Source organism: Xiphophorus couchianus, chromosome 11, assembly GCF_001444195.1.
Source record: "Xiphophorus couchianus chromosome 11, X_couchianus-1.0, whole genome shotgun sequence".
In the NCBI taxonomy this organism is placed as follows: domain Eukaryota; kingdom Metazoa; phylum Chordata; class Actinopteri; order Cyprinodontiformes; family Poeciliidae; genus Xiphophorus; species Xiphophorus couchianus.
Window position 1 is genome coordinate 12,189,979 of NC_040238.1, and position 22,583 is coordinate 12,212,561.

A 22,583-nucleotide genomic window follows, 5' to 3' on the forward strand; every position below is an offset into this window, starting at 1 on the left:
AAACAATCAACTATGATCTCCCTTCATCCTGACTGGCTGGTGCTAAGCGTCGACCAATCATTGATGTTTCAAAAAGACTGACCTGCCGATTCAAATTTTATTGTCTGAAAAGTTGATAAATGTAATGATGAAGTTGCCAAGTTGGCGACCGTTGTTAACCGCACACATCTAGTTATAAGTTAGTATTTTTAGTTGTTGGCGCTACGCAGAAGAGCTAGCAGCTAACTTATTTGTTGGATTACAATAATAATGCTAAGTTTATGTAGATTTGCATGTAATTAGTGTTGGGAGTACATTAAAATGTTAATTGAGTTAATTTCAGGGTCTAATTAATCCCAATTTAATCAAAAACTATATAATTTTAAAAAATGAGATTTTCATCCATCACTGCTGTCAGCGGATCATGCAGCTTGTGTGTCAGATTTATGGATGTACCAGAAACGCATGAATACAAAGGTTCCGGGTGGAACTGTAGTATGTAAAAAAAAATAAACAAATAAATAAAAATAGGTTCTGCTGAAAACATACTTTTGTTCTATTAATGTGTGAATCACCAAAATGTACAAACTCATGTTGGAAACTTTGACTTTTATGAGTTTAAATTCATGTGTTTGTGGTGTTTTCTGACTTTCTGGGCCTGTTTGGACGTTTTCTTCTCTCTAGGTGCTTCCTGGTGTGTCAGCAACATCTAATCCTGATGCGTCAAGCTGCAGATTTATCACCAGCCGAGCTGCTGCTGCCTGCCTGCCTGCATCCAGCGTTTTTAATTGTTGGCCTGAACTACTGGCCTCATCACTGCTGTCTCAGGACCCCTCTCCACCCCTCCGTACCAGTGTGATAGGCAGCAGGATGGTGAGCAGCGCGATGTGGTGCAGCACCAGCAGAAACTCTCTCCGGACGAAGGAGTTGATGGTCTTCAACGAGTGCTGCTTGTAGTCCTCGTGGCCCTTGACATGGTAGCGGTAGTAGTGGCTGAGGTACATGGCGAAGATGTCGTACGTCATATAGGGGACGCCGTACCAAATGACGAAATAGGTGGCCAGCCAGTGCCTGAGGAGAAATTAGACGTATAATAGAAAACCAGCAGAATCAGCAGGTAGGTTCATGTTCAGAGTAACGTAGTGGTTCATTATGAAAACAGAACTGAATAAAAATGACAACCTTTGACCTTTCACTTAGTTCTTTAGCTCTGAAACTTAGAGGAAGAAGATTAAAAGCAGAAACCGGCCAAAGAGATCTGAATGGAAAACAGACTGCATGAGCTGGAAAAACCTCTGTTGCTAATTGTGCCTTAAGGGTGCCATCAAGACAGCAGGGCAGGGCTCCTATAAGTCTAACAATAGTTCAAGGTAGGAAAGATGGAAGGACAGCATTTAGTGAACTGAATAGACAATAAAGCCTGGAAATACTAATATTTCCCCCTGACTTATTATATTCTGCTTCTCCAAAGCAGGAAACACTGAAGTGAACCCAGATGTTCCCACTCTGTGAAGGAACCCTGGATCCCGTTAAGACGTCTTATATAAACCACAGGCTGCGTTCTGGCACAGATGCTGTTGATGTTCCACAGATCAGGAAAACGGGTTCAGGTAAATAAACCAAGTCAGATTTAATGAGGCCCGTTTCATTACATCCACCAGACGAGGCGAAGCGTCCCAACCAAAGGACAGGTCCCGACTCTGGGCCGTTTGTGTGGAGCATGGATCTGATAAGCTCCAGGCTCAACGAGCATCACTGAACTGAGCAGCGCTGAGGATTTAATATGGGGAGGGGGGGAGGATTAGCAGGCTGAAACTGGGACTGCTTGGTCCGGCTGCTGACTCAGTGGGATTAAACTTTAGCCTAGTATCACACTTTCCTGAACCACAGAGAGGCCAGCGCTACGCTAACACACACCTCAGCCAATAGCAGGTCCATGAAGACTCTCGTTTGTACCAAATTATTTCTCTTGGTTGCTACTAAGGGCGTGAAATATGGACTGGGAATTTCATCATGATATTCTGTAGCGCTATTGTGAAAACAATATAAATTATGATTTAAAAAAAAAAGTATTACTTCTTTTTATGCAACTACATGGCACAGAATTTTCAGTTAAACCTAAGAATGTGTAATAAATGGTTTTTTCCATCAACATTTTATTGTTATCACAATAATATCTCACCATGAATGGATATTTATCTGTGTGGTTTATATAAAAACAAAAACGCTTGTCCCAAACCAAACCGGACTTTAGAGACGCTTAATACAAGGCTTTGATTGGTGATTATCCACTGATTAGTAGGAAGGGTGTCAATAATTTTCATCTTTTTTAATAAAATCTAAATATGTTCAATCATCAATATGTTCTTTCTTGAGAAAGCGAGAGAAATGACAAAAACAAGACAGTAAGAAAGAAACAAAGAATGAATGATGGAACTAAACAAAGACAGAAAGAAACAAAAGGAAATAAACAAAGAAAGACTCAAGTGTATCTATTAAAATTAAAACAGCCATTGTTCTGATTAAATAAAAGCTAACTGTTACTATTATGTGAATACTCATTTATGTGGAGATTAAATGTTTTTAAAAACAGTTTCCCTCAGACTAGCTGTTAGCATCTATTTATCCAAAGTAAAGCCAAGTACTGAATGTAAGATATTTATTGCTTGTAATGTCTCCAAACATCCCCACTAAAACATGCTGGAAGAAAATTAAATTTGAGCTACAAGGACTATAAGAATAAAATCTGACCTGTCATAAATGATGTTGTTGCTGCATGAGGAAACGACGACGATCCCCACTGTTGTTGCCATGACAGCGTGGATGGAGGACACCAGTCTGCAAAGAAAGACATCCGTTCATCACCATCATCATCATTACCTGAAAAAATATATAATAACTTTAATAATAATTAATGCTCCAGACAAGATGGCCTCCAGGGAACGTCTGTGCATCAGAACATTTCTAACGGTTCACGTTTTCCGGGTCAAAGTTCATAGACTCTAAACAAGCAGCTGATCAACTGTCAATAAATGACCAGCATTTAATATTAGAATATTAATCAGTCAGTTTATAACGGAGGAATCAGCTAACAGGAAGTTCTCCTTTGGCGTCCAGCAGGACGGATGAGCTCCAGGTGCCACAAGTTTTTTATATGTTTATGGTACAAACATTAAAACTCAGGGAAATCTTCAGAAATCAGGGTTTCTGCACATTTCAATTTCACAGTTAAATTTAGTTTTCTACAGATTTTAGCATGATTCTGAAACAAGCACACAGATTTTAAATATAATGGGGACTGATCTGCTGCTCTGCTGTAACCAAAGCTTCATAAAGTAGACAGAGGTCAAAATGTAGGCCACTCTGAGCATAACATAATTTAGGATAGCATAGCACAGTTGTATTAGCATTTCCTCCCTCTTTGCCCAGAGCGGTGACCCAGGAGAGGTTGCGTCTTTAACCAGCTCTATGACCTCTGGGAAGCCAGCGATGAAGGGACAGAGCAGCAGGATGAAGGCGGGTGGTGCCGGAGCAGGACCTCTGGTTACATCACCAGGCTGTGAATGGGAGCTTCAGCTGGGACCGGCTCTGCTGCTGGCGGCGCTCCAGCTTGGCAGCACCGACACTAAGCTCCTTTAAAATCTGAAAACATTTCATTTAATCTCCCCTCCCCGCTCTGGAGCTGTAATAGCTCCGTTTACACAACACTTTGTTGAATAATGATTTCCTCTGATGGATGTGCATAACAAACGCACATTGATGAGGGGAACTGGCTTTACTGGTACAGCTTAAAATTAAAGCTCACATTTAGATAAGAGCTTTTTTTTCTCACTTTCCTTTCAAAATATTTCTTTCAGAAAACTTTGTACAAGTGGTTTTATTTCAAACATCCCTTCTGTGTCTTGTACAATGGAATATCAGCTACATTTTTTATTACAGGTACAGTCGTAATATTAGCAGAATAAAGGTAACTGTACTAGAAAAACATCTTAATATTCTGAGAAAAAGTTATTTTAATAAGAAAAAGCTTGTAGAATTTTATATTACATTTTGTGTTGGAGTATAATTTTACGAACTCGTTCTGCCAACAATACGAACTCGTTCCCCCAACGACACACCTCGTTCTGCCAACTATACGAACTCGTTCCCCCAACGACACACCTCGTTCTGCCAACTATACGAACTCGTTCCCCCAACGACACACCTCGTTCTGCCAACTATACGAACTCGTTCCCCCAACGATACGAACTCGTTCCCCCAAAGACACAACCTTGTTCTGCCAACTATACGAACTCGTTCCCCCAACGATACGAACTCGTTCCCCCAAAGACACAACCTTGTTCTGCCCACTTTACTGCCTCATTCTGCTAACATTACGACCTCATTCTTGTAATGAAAAAAGAAAGAAAAAGAAATCTTGCCTGACCCAAATTCAAAGTCCAAATAAACTGAAGCTTTAAAACAAGATGGCCACCCCAGGCGTGATGATGTCGCTAAATTACGGAAACATGAGGAGAAAGAAAATGCGAAGACTAAATGTTCAATAGCCAGAAACTTAATTAATTGATCAAATCCATTTATAGTCCAGCCCTGTTTACTGGTTTAACTGGAGAAGAGTCTGATGCTTCGTTCACATAGCAGGTCTTTATGTTCTTAATTTTTTTTTTTTCCTAAAATCTGTTTTGTCTTCATTGGTCGTTCATGATACTAATTAAATTCAACCGCAGTCAGGCTGGACAGCTTACAACCTAAAAAGCGACCTGAATGTGTGGAGAAATTTAGATGTCACACAGCAGTGGAAGTCAGAGTGTGGGCTTTACTATCACTTAAAGTGGTTTTTGGCTTTTCTGAAAAAGAGTTAAAGAGCTCAAGTGGAGCTGGAAGCACATTTGTTCTGAAGTAACAAACTTTCACACTGGCACTGGTCTGTGCCTTCCCAGAGGCACCAAACTACAAACATCTATTTCTGTTTCCATTTCATGAAACAGAAAGTGGTTCTTGGTGCAGCGCCCCCACAGGTGAGGAGGTTGCTCAAAGGGTTTAATTGGTTTGACTCAGAGCAAAGAGAAAGAGAACCACAGTAGGTGGAGATGGAGCAGTTGATAAAGTTTTGGTCCCAAATATACCAAGTCTACCGGTCTATCAGGAGGGAAAACCTCCTAAAAGTTCACAAAGTTTGTAACAAATGTGAAAGAGTAAGTTGTTTTCCATGAAGACGGGTTTTCAGCTCAGTTTTGCACATTTTAAAGAAGAAAACCCTAAAAGTTGCTGGTTGTTGGTTGAAACCACAGACTGGAGGAAGGGAAGACGGCCAAACATTTCCCCCTCCAGTCCTGCTGTCGCTCTGACTGTGTGGCTGCACGCCGTGTCACAAGACCCAGATTTCACACAGTCTGCCGTTCATTCATCGTGTCCGCCAGTAACCCCCCCGCTGACGAAACTCTGAGGTCGGTGGGGTGAGCACAGCAAGGAGGGAAAAGGAGAAATGCCCGGCTTTATGCTCCTGCTGCATTAGGCCGGGCTACCTCAGTGTTTCCTTCCTACAGGCTGGTGCTGCTCGGCCCAGCAGAGCCCGGCACTCGGTACCGGAGCCGGTTCTGATCCTCCAGGACTGGAACAGGAAGTCTCTCTCTACATTTGAACCACATTGTCTGATAAATGGATGCTGCCACATCACTGAGTGCCTGAGCAGCGGTTAATCAGTTAGAAAACAGGAAATGATGTTGATGATCTTGTTTATGTTGAAGCACTTCTTGATCGATGGAAGGAGAATAAATAAGATCGACTCTAAACAGTTCATCGATTCAGTCAATTGTGATCTGAACCAGTTTGTTTTATGACCAGTTCTTCAAAGGAAAAAAAAAAAAAAAAAGATTGATGTTATTCACGAAACCACAAACTTCCTCCAGAAATACCACAGTAACTTTGCAAGTAAAGGATGTTTCAAAAATGAGAATTTGAAGGGGAAAATGCAGTTCGAAAATAAAAGTTTGAAAAACTCCTCAATCAAAAATGTTTTGAGGATAATTCAGAATGTGTTGGCAACCATGAAATTTATGCAGTTAGCTTTTTTTGAAATGTTTTTTCCCCTTTTAAATAATTTTCAGTTTTTATTTTGTCAAATTTTAATTCGCCAAATTATTTTTTCTGATTTTATTTTTTCAAATTCTTGATCATTTTTTCTTCTTTTTTTTAAAGGAATTTTCTTTCAGGTTGTATTTTCTTAAGATTTTATTCTGTTTCAGAAATTATTTTTCAGATATTTTTTCAGATTTTATTTTCTTCAATACATTTTTTCAGATTTAATTTTTTTGAAACTTTGTTTTAGTTTTTTTTTTTTAAGAAGTTATAATTTTCCCCTAGTTTCCCTCCTCCACTGCTTTGTGTTGGTGTCACGTTGAAGCCATTAAGACACTTTTAACAGAAGGTGATACCGTGGCTGTCGGGACGGTAACCGGAGCCGGCCGCCATGCCTCCCGCCCGGCTGTAGTAGTCAGGTTGCATAATGCTGGTAATGTGACTCTGGTTGGAGTTTCTTCTGCATCGCTCAGGCAAACTCATCACTTTGTGTTTACACGCCAAACGAAACAGAGCCAAACATATCACATAAACTTATTAACTCCATAAAAGAGCTGGAACAGGACTTCAGCCGCATTTTGTTGCTCTTCTTCTCTTGCGTTTTCTGCCAACTTCCTGTGGAGGTTTCATGGAAATATTTTATACCGCATGTCTAGCGCCACTTACAGGGCTGGAGGATTCATTTTCTAAATTTTTTTAAATGGCATTTTGGGCAATAAATTAATTAATCGCATGATAAATTAAAACAAGCTCAAATGATTTCATCTGTATGATTGTTTTTCTATTTTCTCTGTACTAAGAACTGGATGATAAAGGGCTTTAAAATTAAACTTTGGTCTTTAGGATCTTCTGTTTTTGAAGGATAATCTTGTTTACAGAGACTTCAGAATTCATTTTAATTGTTGTTTCTCTTGTTTTGGATGTTTAACTGTTAAATGTACATTAGAATTTAAGGTTTATTAATTGTTAACAATGTGTTCTTGCATTATTAAGCCATTATCATAACAATACCAAAAAACGGTCTAAAAACAATAATCTATTTATCGCAATAACTTCAGGGACGCTTTATCATCCAGGAAGGATTTTATCATGTCGGTCCTAATTATGATAACAATAAAAGTGGTGATAAGTCTCATCCATTACGTCTTCTTTAGATAACTATGACTGTGACTGCAGGTCACAGGTATTAAAGCTTCACAAACACAAATCCTGCTCTTAGAAATCATTCCCATTTATAAAATGTTTCTTTTGGAAGCTTGTTAAATAAAATAAACAAAGTGATTTGTATCCCTAACCTGCACACAGTAACTGTATTTAATTTTCAAACTTAATGATATAGATACTCTCCATGAACAGAGGAGAAAATAAAAAACTACAAAACTTGGAAGATTTTAAACATTATTAATTGGAATTTACCGTGACAGTAACAAATCATAAGTCTTATAATAAAGTCTATTATAATAAATGGTAAATCATGAGTAAATGCTCACCACTAATGCATATTTTTAAATTAACCTACTTATTGTTTTTATTTATCTTTAAATTTTGACCTTTCTGTACAGTGTTTTGCTCTGTACTCTGCTTTTACGTGTCTTATTTTCTTATCTTTCTGCGAGTCTATTTGCTTTGACTGTGTGACGCTTTGCTGCTGAATATTTCTATTGTACTTCATGTTGAAGGACCAGTAAATTCTTCACATTTTTTTCCACATCACACCTGCTGTGCTGCTTGAAAAGTGCTGCTTGTATTTTCTCAGGTTATTTTTTGCCTTATATCAGCATTGTTGACGATCTGAAGCTAAACTACATTGAGGAAACATCAGAAATGATTCCTGGATTCCTCCTCTGAGGAATAATAAGATGTTGTTTCTGTGGCGGATGAACAGGGCGTCTTCCCCTGGGGCGTGAACGCTGCTCCGGCCAGGCTCTCCGCTGGCTGAGCATTAGGAAATGAGCTGAAGCGTTGCTCACTAACAGGGTTCAGGATTAACCGGACTGACAGCAGAAATGATCGTCCCGCTGACCCGGCTCACTACAAACAGCAACCATCACCAACGGTGATGGTTGCTGTTAGGGAACTCCTTAAGACAAATTTAATGCCCCAGAAATAAACAACTAACCTGTCACAATAAGCAATAAATCAATTAATCACAGTCTTGCGTTAAAATAAGCTCAACAATTGGATAATAACAATTACAGAGATCTCTGTAATTAATAATAATTACAGAGACGATCCTCTGTAATGTGTAAAGAAGTGTTATTTGTATCACTAAGTTGCATGTGGTGACTATTTTCAGATTTATTGGAGCTTCTATTGAACAGAGGAGAAAAAGAAAAACTATCGATCTGATCATAGGACAGTTTAGGAGGTTTTAAACATTATTAATTGGAATTTATGACAATGATAAATCAAAATTCTTCTAAGAAATTTATCGTGATAAACGATACGATAAACACCCAATCCTAATGTAGTTGTTCGTTTGCACCAGAGCAGAACAACAAATCAATAACAATATCTATCGCCATAGACGAGTGATCAATGTCAATAGAAATTCATCTGATAAAATAGTCTGGAATATTCACTGAACTCCGATCCAAAACTGCACGGCATTCTAGGGGATGAAGAAAGAGGAAAGCCATTAGCCACTCAGTGGAATCACTCACTCAACGTCGGCAGACCACAAATCTCCAGTCTCCCAAATTTAAGGAAATCGGTTCAGATATATTGGCCGACCAATTTATTGGTGCATCCTGATCACATGACCAAACAAACACAACATGACCAACCTCGTCCCTTCTCCGTCAGCATCAAGATGGCTACAAACATCGGTCGTTAATGTCAGCCCAGTTTTACTCCCTATTGGTCGATCTGTCTGCCATCGTCCTGTATTACTTTATATTTTCTGAGCTTCTTGTAATCGACTGAATCAGGCTATGCATGAACTAAAAGGAGGAATTATGAAGACTAAAGTTAATATTTACACTGAACACATTGGAACTGCTGATGGAAACATTTCCAGCGTGGCCGTTGTTTTGGTTGGTGAGGATTATTGTTAGACAGTGAAAACTCAGCAGCAGTTAGAAAATCCGGCTGGTTTCCAGTCTGGAGGTGAAAAGTGGCCCAGTTAGGTATGAAGTCATACTTCCTGTTGGTGACATCATTGGGGAGCGAGGTCTAACCTCTGACCTGACAAAACTGTGTGAGAGAGGGAGGACACAGGAAAGGAAAGGATGAAGGCAGCAAGGAAGGAAATGGTTTAATAAACAAGGAAAGAAGGTAGGAAACAAAGAATACAAAGAGGTAGATACAAGGAAGGAAAGTAGGTAGAAACAAGGATTTAAAAAGATGACAGAAAAAGGGACTTAAAACAAGGTAGGTGACTAAAAACGAAAGGATACAAGGAATAATGGTGGAAAATAAGGATTTATAAAACAAGAAAACAAATCGGAGCAAGGAAGGAAACAAGTAAGGGAAAAATGGCAGAAAAAAGGAAGTAAAGGAAAAGGAGGAAGGAAGGAAAAAAGACCAGATGGAAGGAAGGATAACCGAGAAATGGAAGGAAGAAAACGGAGTATAAAACGGGATAAATACGTTTACAGATATATTTCCCAGCCCAATTTATTATTCCTTAAAATGCTGGAGTGTAATCCCAGTCTGTAGGAGTGTAATCCCAGTCTACATGTGACCTAATCCCATCAACATTCCCATGTAAACCCAGAACCGAGACGTTTCTCACACTTTGCTTTTTTCCCTGCAGGGACCCATAGTTTGGATGCGCGGTGACATTTATGTAATAATGCGTCCAGTGAGTAAAAAGCCAACTAAACCGCGGCAGGAGCAGGAATACCCCGCGGCAGGATGAAATATTCCCGATTCAGGAACATTTCCTCTGCCGGGGGAAGAAAGTGCAGCAGCGCAGCCAGCTAACTGGATGAGAGCGACCGTTACTAGCTTAAACCTCGATAATCAGCCAAGACGTTCCGAAAACAGCCGAACCGAACCGAGTCACATTACCTCTCGCTGACCAGAACCACGTCGGCATCGGTCCAGTGTTTGAACACAGCGGGCAGAATCTTCCTGAAGACGAAGAAAAGACCGGGGAAAACTACAGCCCCGCATGCTAAAACTTGCCACATCCTGCCGGTGTTTTCCTCCCAACCTGTCCCGGAGACCTGGCCTTCTCTGCCCCGCTCGGCTGTCCGCGAATCCCGCTCGGTTACAGCCTGCGGCGGTGAGGCATTTCCACGGGGCAGAGCTTCGGTGCTTTTTCACCGGGAACGGTCTAACATCTCCGCACAGACACAGTGAAGAGAAGCGCAGCAGCAGCGGAGTCGATGCTGAGCTCCTTATCTAACGCTTACACTCCACTTCCGCTCAGGAGACCAACACAATAAAAGCACGGCCGGAAATGTGTTTATTTTGAAGAGCTGCGCTGTTAACAAGTTCAATGTTTACCTTGACATTCAGTGGATAAATGGATGGATGGACTGATTTGGAAAAGTGCTTCTTCTGCTTAAAATGACCACTTTGTAAGTATGTTACTTGTAGTCATTTTTAATACGAGAATTTGCAACTAAATTTGCATTCATGTCTGTCTGATTACTTTATTTTTAAATATTAAGTCACACAATCAGGTCCTTTAATCAGAACTCAGGGGACCTTTTTTTTTTACCAGTTACTTGTTTACTCTTACTTCAGTAATTTATTGACTACTGGTATTTCAATATATTTGTAACAGTTCATAATTAAATAAATAAAAACAAACACCACATGCACACTTCCTGGCTTTTATATATTTTAAATAACGTTAATGCTGATTTCTGAATATCTCTGCTGTTCCACAGTTTTTACTGTCATTTATTGTAAATAGCCTGTCAAATATGCTCAAATATGCAGATTTGGTCATTTTTAAAAATAAACCTTCTAAGTTGCATATTCCATTGGATTGGAAGTCATTATTTTATTTCATAAACAGTATTTATGTTGAATTTTTCAGTATTTTACTTTTATTCTGTTTTTGTACATTTTAATATTCCTATCTTTGTCTGAATTGACAGGCTTTGATTGCCTGTCACTTTTGCTGCTGTTGCATTTGGAACAATAAAGCATATTTCTATTCTATTGTAAACATGTAGTAGTTCTCTTTTTAACCACACGGGGGCAGTGCAGGTTGTCTATAACCATGAAGATTTGATTTTTGACTGTAAATCTCAGGAGGACTGATGGGGTTGAATTTGCTGCCACAACAGAAGGGATGTTAATGATTAAAAGAAAATATATGAAGCGGAAATAGAGATGTCTTGATATTCTAATTATTATTCCTTTAGGTAAATCCAATCTATCCATCAGGTTAAGATTGTGTTTTTTGCAGGTATATCATACCGGTGTTATTATGGTTGTTGATTTTAACTTGCAGGAGCAGCAAACTAGCAAAGATGCTCTAATTAATTGGCATTTTGAAATGCAGAGTCGTGTTTAAGTGTGGCATGTTAAAATTAATGTGACTATTTAAATGTAGCAGCTGCAGACAAACACTGAATTTACAAGAAAATTCCAGTTTTGTATCTTTTGTTTCTACATGTGGAGCAGAAAGTGTAGAATGTGTGTAAAATTGCTCCTGTGGGCCCCCTGGTGGAGTTGGGACCCTAAGCAGCTGCTTAGTTCGCATGCTGCTTGGGCCGGCTCTGGATGAAATCCATGAGAAAACAATGATGGAGAGAATGTAACCTTTTTAATTGGTTTAATGTGTGGAAACTCCTTCCTGATGTTAAGTGATCCAATATGTTAACAGCTGCTTTCTGCTCAACATCAAGAGAAACTGGGCAGCTGCTAATGCACTTAATTCAGTTAAAGCTAAATATGATCATCTAAACCAAGTAAAGCTGAACACAACCAGGTAAACCAGACCCTGTGCAACAGATTTACGGGTGTACCAGAAACATAGAAATGCAAAGGTTCCGGCTCAGAAATAGCAACTAATGCTTTAAAATTATTAATGCATTAAAACCAAGGAAATGAATTAATCAAATGTAATGTGTTAAAATTCAGATCCTGCTATTCAAGTCTCATATATCAATTAATAAAATTAATTTGTACAGAACATTTCAGCAACAATGTAGTTCAAAGTGCTTCAAATCATAAAAACACAAAAATAAAAAGTTATAAAAACAACATGGAGTCGATAATTGAGAAACCGGTAACAAAGAGCATTACATTTTGTCAGGTTCCAGCATCAAAATCCCAAATAAACATCAGAATGTCAGTCAATATTCCATTTATTATGGCTGAAAAGCAACTCTGGGTTTTTATCCCTGATTTAATCAGCAAACTTCTCACCTCTCTGATTTTTTGTGGTTTTATTTGTTGATTATTTAAGTCTTAGGAAAGGATTTAGACAAAGTTTATAGGTGTCTAGAAAATACTTTAAGAACATGTTAACAGTAATAATTGAAAAACTAAACAAATGTGTGTGCAGTTTTTTCCTATCGAAAGAGCAAAAATCATAATTTGAGCGCAAATTAAAACAAAATCATTTTTTGAGGTAGAGTGGAGAAACAGCAATGCAAAAAAAAAAAAAAAGTTCAAGAGTGAATGTGAAACTAAAGTAGGGATCTTACACGTTAGTTTTGGTCGATATTATCAATATTTTGGATCAATACCAGAGTCTAGTAGCATCTGCCCAAGCTGCATTTATCCTGCCAAGCTTCAAATATCCACAGATATTCAGATTTTCTGTGAATAATTTTGAGTAAATAGTGTCTGTGAATAGACAGATGTTCACTGTAATCAGGTTTTGACAGCAGGTGTAAAGTCGATGGAATAAAACAAATATTAACTTTACTCTGTTCACAGTTATGCAACAAGATTATCGCTCCCTAATAGTTTCTTTCAGTCGGCTTAAGCACTTGAGATTCAATAAAACATCTGATTAGAACATTTTTTCATCTGACGCTTTAAATGCCAATATATTTCCTCTTAATTACAGCATCATCAAATGTCTCTGATTTAAAAACAAAGTGGTAATTATCTCCCCAATAAACAGTTCTCATTGTTCTCCTTAGGGTTAAAATGAATTAAAAGCAGTCACACAGACAGGAAAAATGTCCGTGTTTAATTTATTAGAACATATCTTTTTATTACCATTTAGCAACAGGAACTACAAGGAGCAGCTCCAGATAAGAGCAATAAAACTGGCGGATAACAAACTGCAATTTGCTACTTGATACTTCTTTAAGATTCATTATTGCCACCAACGTGACAGAGTTGCGTTTCCTCAGAAACTAAACCACTGCAGACATTTTGTATTTCAGTCCAAAATCATTAGAGGAGGAAGACTAAATCAACTTGCAATAAGCAGCAGATCAATGTTGCTCTGCCATGTTTGAACGCTGCGGTTTGAACTGAGACAGGAAATACATTCATCAAACATCAGAGTGATCGCTGTGGTGAGAACATCAGCCTTCTGTCAAGAACACAAATCATCTGAACAAACAACAAGCCATTATTCTAAAAGCACCAAAGACTTCCTCTACATATTCACATCTTCATATTTTTTAAAGAAATATGAAGTTTTCACTTCCTGCTTACCTGCGAGTATCGTTTCCATGACAAAAATCTGACTCCAGATGTTTTTCTAAGACTAGACGTGGGGCAGAAACTAAACAGACCTGGTTTCAGACTTGGATTCATAAAGACGACAACAGAACCACATCATCTGCATACAGAAAAGATGAAACCCAGAGGTTCCCCAGCCAGTCACCCTCGTCTCCATAGCTACGCCTTAAAGGGCCAGTGTCATGTAAAATCAACTTTTTTTGATCTTTCAGTCCTGTCTTACTGTTTTTCCGTCATCAAAAACAAGCTGCAGTGTTGCTGTGATTCTTTCACGCATGTTTAGTAAATCCTTTAATCTCCATGGCAACCTAGCCGCGCTTCCGAGACACCGCTCCTCCCCCACTCAGCTCCTTCAGACTAGCCAGCAGCAATTAGCAAACACCCGGTGGAACAGCTGAGCTCATCATAGGAGCTAATGTCGAAAAACACAATGTATCAATTGTCCAATAAGTTTGTTCACATAAGTCATTAAAAAACATTCGGCTCTACGATCCTCATGCTGCTTCCTGTTGTCTTCTTCGTTATTTTCCGTCAGTAGTAACATCCGGTTGTTGATCATGTGACTCATTTGTCTTTAATTGCCAAAATAAGGGAATTTATTTTGAAAATGTTAAATTGTGCCTTTACAGAGTAAATGCTAATGCAGCTCCAGTTGGTCGCTGAAGTGGACAAAATAATCATACTGGAGTTTGTTCATAGAAAAAAGGTGAAGATTCAAAGTCCCGGTAAAAAGATAGTGGACAATCTATCTGAAAAATTCATAAAACTACTTATTGGAGGAATTAAATGGTTTATTTAAGGTTGCAACATGGAAGCAAAAAGGGATAGAAATTCATGAAACTGCAAAAAGGCGCCAGACCCACAAAACATCAAATTACTACCAGATAAAAATGCAATGAAATAAGGAAAAAGGAAAAATAAACAGAAGCCTGATAAACAAGATGACCTAACTACCAGTTATCCTGATTATATCACTCTGCATGTCCATTTATAAAATCTGTTTTTCTGACCAAAAACTCAGATGTAGCTTCAGTCAGAGACATAAAATAAAGAAGTTCTTTAGATGTGGACAGAGTGAATAAACAGATAATCAGTTTCTCTTTCTCATTATGGTCTGTTTGTCTTTTAACCAAGGCCAAACGGAGTGGTTTTATTGACTTTAAAGGAGCACACACCTTGGGAACCGTCTGAATCCAGTTATTTTAAGACTAATACTCAAATGCCAGCTTGACAAAAAGAAAGTCTTATTTGCCAACTTACAGGTTTACAGGAAGTTGAGATGTTTTCCTTGATGTTTGGGAAGATGCCAGAGTTTAACTCTACATGGCACCAATTTACAACTATAAATAAACCTGTAAACCTCAATGATGGCATCAGTTTTTCCATGTGAGACTCCCACATCACCACCCTGCCACTCCCACTTTCCTGCTCATGTCATTCAGGCCACTTGAAGGATGTCATGGTTTAATTACAGGCAATGCTGAGTGAATAAAGTCTCTGTCAGAGGCCAGGTTTTGTGATCGATAAAGTCGTTTTATGGCCATTCTGGTCTGACTGATACAAATAAAAAAAAGGTTATTAGTTGTTTGATGTAAAGAACAAAAGAGAATCAAAAAAACAGTGTTGACAGTGAGAAGAATGTTAGTTAATTAATTCAGTGAATATGGGAAACCAATAAACCAGGCTGGTGGCAACAACAGAGGCTCTATGACCAACTGAGAACAAGTTACTGAATAAATCAGGGACACAGAAAATAGTCATTAATGAACAGACTAAACACACAAAAATGCAAACGTAGTAAAATACAGAAACTCAAAAACTAAATTATTACTACATTATTTGTCTAATTTTGACGTGAAGCTGTAGCTAACCCCCTTGTAAAAGCAAAACCCAGCCAGACAAATTTGGAAAAATTCAAAAGTGGGCGGAGCCAGGAGGCACAGGGGGCGTGGCCAAGTGCAGGGTTCAGCAGAGCTGTGGTCAGGAACAGTTCATCCACTTTGTCACTATGTTTAGCTATTTTTTTTTTTTCTTCAAAGATGAATCTAGTGCCCAAACGCAGGGATGTATCGCTGCAACCAATAGGAAAATTCAGCTGTAGTATCCCTCGATGGTTTCAGGCAAAATATCTGACCCAACTAAACAAATCTACAGACAAATATCAAAATTTGCACAGAAACGTAAAAGAATAAACCCTGAATTGATATAGTTTGATAAAGTTGATTTGGGAATTGGTTACACCATAACTAATCCACAAATAACAAAAATGATTACATATCATATATTGCTAAGTTTTAACAAATTTAGTTTGATAAGCTGTGGAACAGGACAAAGCCTGTTATCACCCAGCAAGATAAGCAGCTGGCCAGTTTACTGTTTCACATTGTTTCAGCCCCACCCTGCCTCGCACTTCTGGTGGTTACCACCTTATCTCTCACACTTCTTCATTTCCTGTTCCCCTAAAAGTTAGGCCATCCACTGAAACAGAAGCAGGAGCCATACCTAAAGCTTTCTCTTCTTTAGCTCTTCGCCCGTTAGCACCTAGCATGCACTGTGACTGTGATGCAGCTCTAGACGTCCAAACTGCTGCTGTTACACCAACGCTTTCTGCCTCAATGCAGTGCTTTTCACTCTGTCACCATTTTTTGTTCCAATTGGAAATGCAACATACTGCCAAACAAATGATTTAAGAGAAGGGCTGGTACATTTATTGGATTCAGATGTGTTTTAGACGGGTTTCAGGATGGCAGCTCTGGAGGACTACCGTTGGACACCCTGACTTGATTAGGAAACGGTGACCTTTGACACTGCTGTAGATTATTCCAGTCAATTAACCTTTACACGTATATTTAGCTTCCTGTAAGGAAATGATGATTCATTCGGCTTTCCAAGAGTCAAGGTCGTGTCCTTACACACCTGTATGATTGACATGCAACGCAACAGTTATTCACTGGTGGATTTTATGAAAACTAACAAAATAAATATATTTAGCAAATTCTGGCCTTTCTGCGGCACTTCAAGGACTTCTTGGTCACAATGCTGCTTCTGGGAGTATCGGAAGCTGTTTGTAAAATGACAGTCATATTCTCACCATGATAAATAGTTAGCTTGCTAACTAGTAAGAAAGTAAAATGTTTACCAACTACATATTTAGCTAAAAACTAAATATTTAGTTTGTAATATAAGTATTTAGTGCAAACTAAATGTTTAGATTGAAGCGAAATATTCAGCTGGTTTACTTAATATTTAGCTTGCTAACTAAATATTACATTCAGTATGGGGTGCCATTTGTAAAGTTACCCAGTCAAAGATTAGCAACAATAATTTGGGTTATTTCACCTGTCAAAATGGGGGTTCATTAAATATGTATTTAACAAGTTAAATATTTAGTTGGTTAGGTAAATATCTAGCTTCAAACTAAATATTTATTTAGCATGTTAAATATTTAACTGGCAACCTAAATATTTTGTTTGGAACAGTGATATTTATAAATGAATGAATAACATGGTGAAAATATGGCTTTGAAACATTAACCCCCATTTTGACAGGTTAAATAATCCAAATGATTGTTTGTCTATTTTTGACTGGGTGACTTTACTCAAACTGAACATTTTGTTTTCATTCACTGACTTCTCTACAACATTTCTGCTGGTAATAAAATCTCTTGAGTTGAATTCTCTGAAACTGAATATTTTTCTCAGAGTTTATAAAGAATTATTCCTCTTTTTTATTACCACTGTCTCTTGCTGAGTGATTATTAAAGGTCATTTGCTACAGTTTGTCAGTTTTATTCTCACACATGTATGATAAATGATTTTCTCCAGCGGCCCAAACCATAATTCAACACAGTAACTAGGTCACATTTTTATCATGGGTGAAAATAAATCCGGTGTTGGCGTTTAAATCTCGGTTGGCTGTAACTGAAATTCACAAAGTTGGAAGTTTTCAGTTAACTTGGCTTCAAAATGAGTGCAGTTGAAGATAAATCAGCTAGTCAGAGTTAGATTTAGACCAATGTGTCTTGAGATCAACTTAGCTAACAGGCAGCATTGCTGAAGCTAACTTACTGGCTACAGCGAATAACCGCTGATTGAGCACATTGGCTAAAATGAAATCAAAATCAAATCAAATTTCAGTTGTATAGTACATTTCAGCAACAAGGCATTTCAAAGTGCTTTACGTCATCACAAACACTAAAAACACAAAGTCGTGCAACATAGAATCAACAATCAAAACATTACATTAAGTCAAATGCCATCATTAAATTCGTAATTGATTATGTGTCCAATAAACTCTACCCAGGTGGGTTTTTAGTCGCGATTTAAAGGAGGTCAGTGTTTCGGCTGTTTTACAGTTTTCTGGAAGTTTGTGCCAGATTTGTGGTGCATAGAAGCTGAATGCTGCTTCTGATCTTCAGAACCAGAACCAGAAGACCTGAGGGGTCTGGCAGGTTGATACAACAACAGCAGATCTTGGTAAAGTGTTGATAAGGTGTTTTTATTAATGTTAGCTTACAGTGAACTGCTAATTTTGATTAAAGTTTATACAGTTAAAAGCAAACTCTGATAACTAGCATCAAAGCTAACCTGGCTAACAGCCGATTCTAACAGGAGCTAACTGTTGGCTGAGTAATGATAACTTAGACTTAGACTGACTTTATTGTCATTTTGCATGCACAGGGTGTATACAGAACGAAATTTCGTTGCATACGGCTCAGGACAGTGTTTTGAGGTTCCAATGTTGTGAGGTTACTCCAGAATAAAATAAAATACAGGATAAAATATGAATATAAAATATAAAATATAAAGTGCAGGACTGACAGTAAAATAGAAGTTATTTAGCTCTGTACATGTGCAAGGTATAAAGTGGAGACCAGATTTTGAGTGCAGTCCAGTTAAGAGTTCAGCAGTCTGATGGCAAGTGGGAAAAAGCTGTTTCGGAACCAGGTGGACCTGCACCGGATGCTGCGGAACCTCTTTCCAGAGGGCAGCAGGGAGAACAGTCCATGGTGGGGGTGTGAGGGGTCACTGATGATGTTTCGGCCTCAGGACACGCAGCGCTGGGATGAAATGTCCTGAATGGAGGGAAGGGGGGCCCCGATGATCCTCTCTGCTGTCCGCACCACTCTCCTCACGTTCTTCCAGTAGGAGGCGCTGCAGCCTCCACACCACACAGAGAGGCAGCTGGTCAGACTTGGGGTACTGCTAGCTTGCTAATGTCAAGTGCTAATGTCAAGTAAATCAAACTTAGCTCAAAGTTAAGTTGATTAAATGCCTATTTTTACTACAATTTGTTTTGCAAATTTAATGTGGCTAAAGGTGAAGGGCAAAATAAATGTAGCTGTTAGCAAACAATCCATCAGAAAGGTAGAAACTTGAAGCTGGTCATTTCGAACAGAATAGCTAATTGTTCTGACTACTAGGTTCAAATCGATCAAAATTAATCATTAGACAAACAGAGACTGCAATAATGCTGGGTACACACTCTGCCCTTTAGGAATACAGCGGTGAAAACTCAGATTCATTGTTCTGTAGTCAACACACGTTGTGCCAAACAGGGTGGAAACTTTTAATCAACAAGTAACCTCAGCCAGGGCCGGCCCAAGCCTTATTGGGGCCCCAAGCAGATTTTCAATATGGAAATTGTTTGTCAAGATTTACTTTTGCAACCTTTTGGTTTTGGTTGTGTGATGTTTATTCTCAGACATCGATAAGTCTTGGGCAAATTTCTGTGAATTGGCAGAAACTGTTTCTGTGGCAGGTTGGTAACCAGGGTGGAAATAAAACTGGTGTTAAGACGTTTTTCACAGAGCAGCGTGTAAACGAGATGCTGCTGTGCTATGGCGACTGAGTGTTTTCAGATACAGTCTGCTGGACAGCAAGCTGAGCAAACAGAGCAAACTAACCAGGCTTTATCAGCCTGTTGCCTTAGTTTTCACTGTTTTCAGCCGACAGCACAAACAAGGCTGAAGAAACGAGGCGGTGAGTACAAATTAGTGAAAAAATATGCAGTTGCATCTTTTATTTTAGATGGAAAACCGTCTCTTCAAGCAGCAGGAAGCATAAATGATTGGTTTTGTTTAAGCAGAAGAGATAAAGATTGTTGTTTAAACCAATAAAATGCTACATTTTTATTGACTCACCCAGACGTTACCTGCGTTTCCCCACCTATGTTCAGCAGACGTTTTATTTACATACCATAATAACCAAATAAAAGGATATAAACATTATGAGCGACATGTGAGGTTAGACTCAGAAATGGCACACAGATGGGAGGGCTAAAAATGATAACAGGGTCATTAAAAGATAAATATCCTCCACAAGGGAAGACAGTCGTCACAGACAGCCTCTCTGGTGAGTAGCTCACATCTCCTCCCCGGGTTTTACTTCAAAGAAAAAGATTTTTACATTTCAAGTCAACAATGTTGATTTTTGGTCAAATATTTGCTGAAGTTGTGATCATTTTTATCTGAAACGTATTAAAATTTGTTTTTCAGGCAAAAACATTTTGAACCACAAATATTGTTAGGTTTTTTTTGTTGTTGTAAATGTTTAATAAATGATCTGTATGAATATTAATCCATTCTTTTATGTTTATAATTCTGTTTTTCCAGCAGCAGCAAAAAGCAGAAAATAAAACAAAGCCACAACTCTGGAAAAATGCTCAGAAATTTTCTTGTAGCGTCTCTTTGCCTCCTCGCCACAGGTAAAAAGGACTAAAACTTTTTATTTTCACATTTAGTAGAAGGTGGTTTCAAGATTATTGTTTATTTATGTATCTATGTGTATTTATAATCACATTTACAGTTTTTCTCGTTTTTTTGGTGTTCTGGTAGCCAAGGAACGACATTTCATTGTGAAATTTCTTGTTATGTCTGTCCAACGACAAAAAACGTACGTCGAAGTTCAAGTAAACCTGGAAGCAATAAATTGAGAAGAAAATGAGGAAATATCTGGTATTGAACGCCAGACACAAATATTTCAGCATTTATTTTAATTTATGAGTTGGTTGAAGCGTAAATGAGGTCACGTCGGAGTGTTTCTGCGATGTGGCCAAAGGTGATGATTGATTAATGATAAATGATGCAGAAATTGTTTAGGTAAAGGGTTGGTCACGGCTTTTTTCGTATCACCAGAATGGTGATTTACACCTTAACGGTTTAGTTTGGAGAAAATTAAATATTAATACTATTGTGTAACAAGGAGGATTTTCAGGATTTAGCTTTACGTGTTTTCTTTCTGATACAGTAAATCTGTTTGGAACAACCGACTCATCTACTACGTCAGAACCACCAACAACACCAACACCACAAAGCACCACAGACATTAGTACTGAAACTTCAGCTAGTCCACCAACTTCACCAACCTCAACCCCAACTGGTTCACCAGCCACAGTCGACCAAACTGGTGAAACTGGTTCACCAACCACAGTCGACCAAACTGGTGAAACTGGTTCACCAGCCACAGCCAGCCTAAACTCAACCACAGTCCTCCCCTCGTCGGGACCGGCCTCGTCAGAGCTGTCCGGAGGGGCGATAGCCGGCATCACCATCGGTACCATCGCCGGGGCGGGCTTACTGGGTGAGCATAATGGACAAACACACAAACGGTTATGCAACGCCGCAGTTTCCACCACAAACAGTCTGTCAACCATTAACCAGGAAGGAGAGCGGTTTCCTCTGCTTTACTGGTCTCCAGCCCTTTGAATAAATGCAAATGCTGCTGTTCATATAGGAACTCAAACCAAATTTATTTAGAGAAAGAGAAACTAATCTTTATCTGGACAAAAAGTTCAAAATTAAATCCAAGTTAGAAACTGTAAAGTCATTTAGTAAGATAGAATATTACTGAAATGTCCATTGGGAAATCATGGTGTCTAAAGCTTTAGAAATGGTTCTGCAATCCTTCCTGCTGATAGATGTAAGTGACTTTTAGCCTACTTCATGCTGTCAAACAGGCTCTTTTTAATCAGGTTTTTTCATTTCAGAGGTCTGTAGAACGGCGTATCAGGGTTAGATCAGGGGACAAAACAGAAGAGTACATTTACGCCAGAAAATCTCAGAAATTTTCAAGTGTTTTTTAAAATAAGAGATTGAGGCAGAAAATAAGATGAGATTAATCTAAAAGTTTTTTTGTAGCACATTTTTGACTCCTTAAACTTAGAAATGTCCAAGTTTCTCTAGAAATTTTCTGAGATTAATGTAAAAAGTTCTGAGTTTTTTTCTATTCTTTTCTGTTCTGTTGGGGTGATAAAGTATTTTCCTTTATTTCCAGGCGGTGGCGTCTACGGTCTGCTGAAATACACTAAAAAAATCTGACAACAATTCCCCCCCCATCAAAGACTTAAATGTTGAAACATCGCACGCTGCAACGTTTCCTATGATCCGATCCGGTTAGCGGGGCGGGGAGGAGGCGGGCTTTTCTCAAAGGATCTGAATAAAACCGTCAGTGAAAGCTTCATGGCCCACCAGGAATAAATCCATTATAGTTTCTTGACTGCATTTCTTTAAGTCAGATGGTAATTTTGATGATGATTTTAACGTAACAGCAAATGCTCTGCGAATTTATCGGTTTCTGTCTGCAGTGAATGGCATAAATGTTTTGACCAGAAGGTTTTGTAGTCACTTATGAAAATATGTGAAAAACTGTAATTAAGATTATGAATAATTTATAACATTTAGTGTGATGAATAGCCATCTTGGTGGATTTACATCCTCATTAGAGACTCGCTCTCTTTCACTCCTTCAGCTTTAATAAAAAACGGTTTTAGTTTCTTTTGTCATCTAGAAATAAAAATGTTACAAACCTTTACAACCATCCAGACAGGGCTTCACTGCTGAGGCTTTATATATATTTCAGAACATAAAGTTGGTTTATTTTCATATAATAAATAAAGAAAATCAGACAATTAAA

The 22,583-nt window shown here is 38.5% G+C and overlaps 2 protein-coding genes across 2 annotated transcripts in view; one reads left to right on the plus strand and one right to left on the minus strand.

The window, feature by feature from the left end:
• Nucleotides 1–11,015, minus strand: part of tlcd3a (TLC domain containing 3A) — a 28,670-nt gene extending 17,655 nt beyond the window's left edge. The window contains exons 1-3 of the mRNA XM_028030790.1: nucleotides 10,072–11,015; nucleotides 2,731–2,817; nucleotides 831–1,050 (exon numbers count right to left, since the gene is read on the minus strand). Coding sequence (XP_027886591.1) covers nucleotides 831–1,050; nucleotides 2,731–2,817; nucleotides 10,072–10,193 — 429 coding nt within the window. The 5' untranslated portion in view covers nucleotides 10,194–11,015. The remainder of the gene's footprint in view (nucleotides 1–830; nucleotides 1,051–2,730; nucleotides 2,818–10,071) is intronic.
• An 8,997-nt stretch (nucleotides 11,016–20,012) lies between these two features.
• LOC114152658 (G8 domain-containing protein DDB_G0286311-like) lies at nucleotides 20,013–22,583 on the plus strand. The gene is made up of 4 exons (XM_028030602.1): nucleotides 20,013–20,024; nucleotides 20,288–20,376; nucleotides 20,919–21,251; nucleotides 21,945–22,583. Exons 2-4 carry the CDS (start codon nucleotides 20,331–20,333, stop codon nucleotides 21,986–21,988), a joined length of 423 nt encoding a protein of 140 aa, XP_027886403.1. The 5' UTR covers nucleotides 20,013–20,024; nucleotides 20,288–20,330; the 3' UTR covers nucleotides 21,989–22,583.

Coding starts and splice junctions, on each gene's coding strand:
- LOC114152658 (XM_028030602.1), top strand. CDS start 20,331: ATGCTCAGAAATTTTCTTGTAGCGTCTCTTTGCCTCCTCGCCACAG. Junction 20,377..20,918: donor TCTTTGCCTCCTCGCCACAG/GTAAAAAGGACT, acceptor TTTCTGATACAG/TAAATCTGTTTGGAACAACC. Junction 21,252..21,944: donor CGCCGGGGCGGGCTTACTGG/GTGAGCATAATG, acceptor CTTTATTTCCAG/GCGGTGGCGTCTACGGTCTG.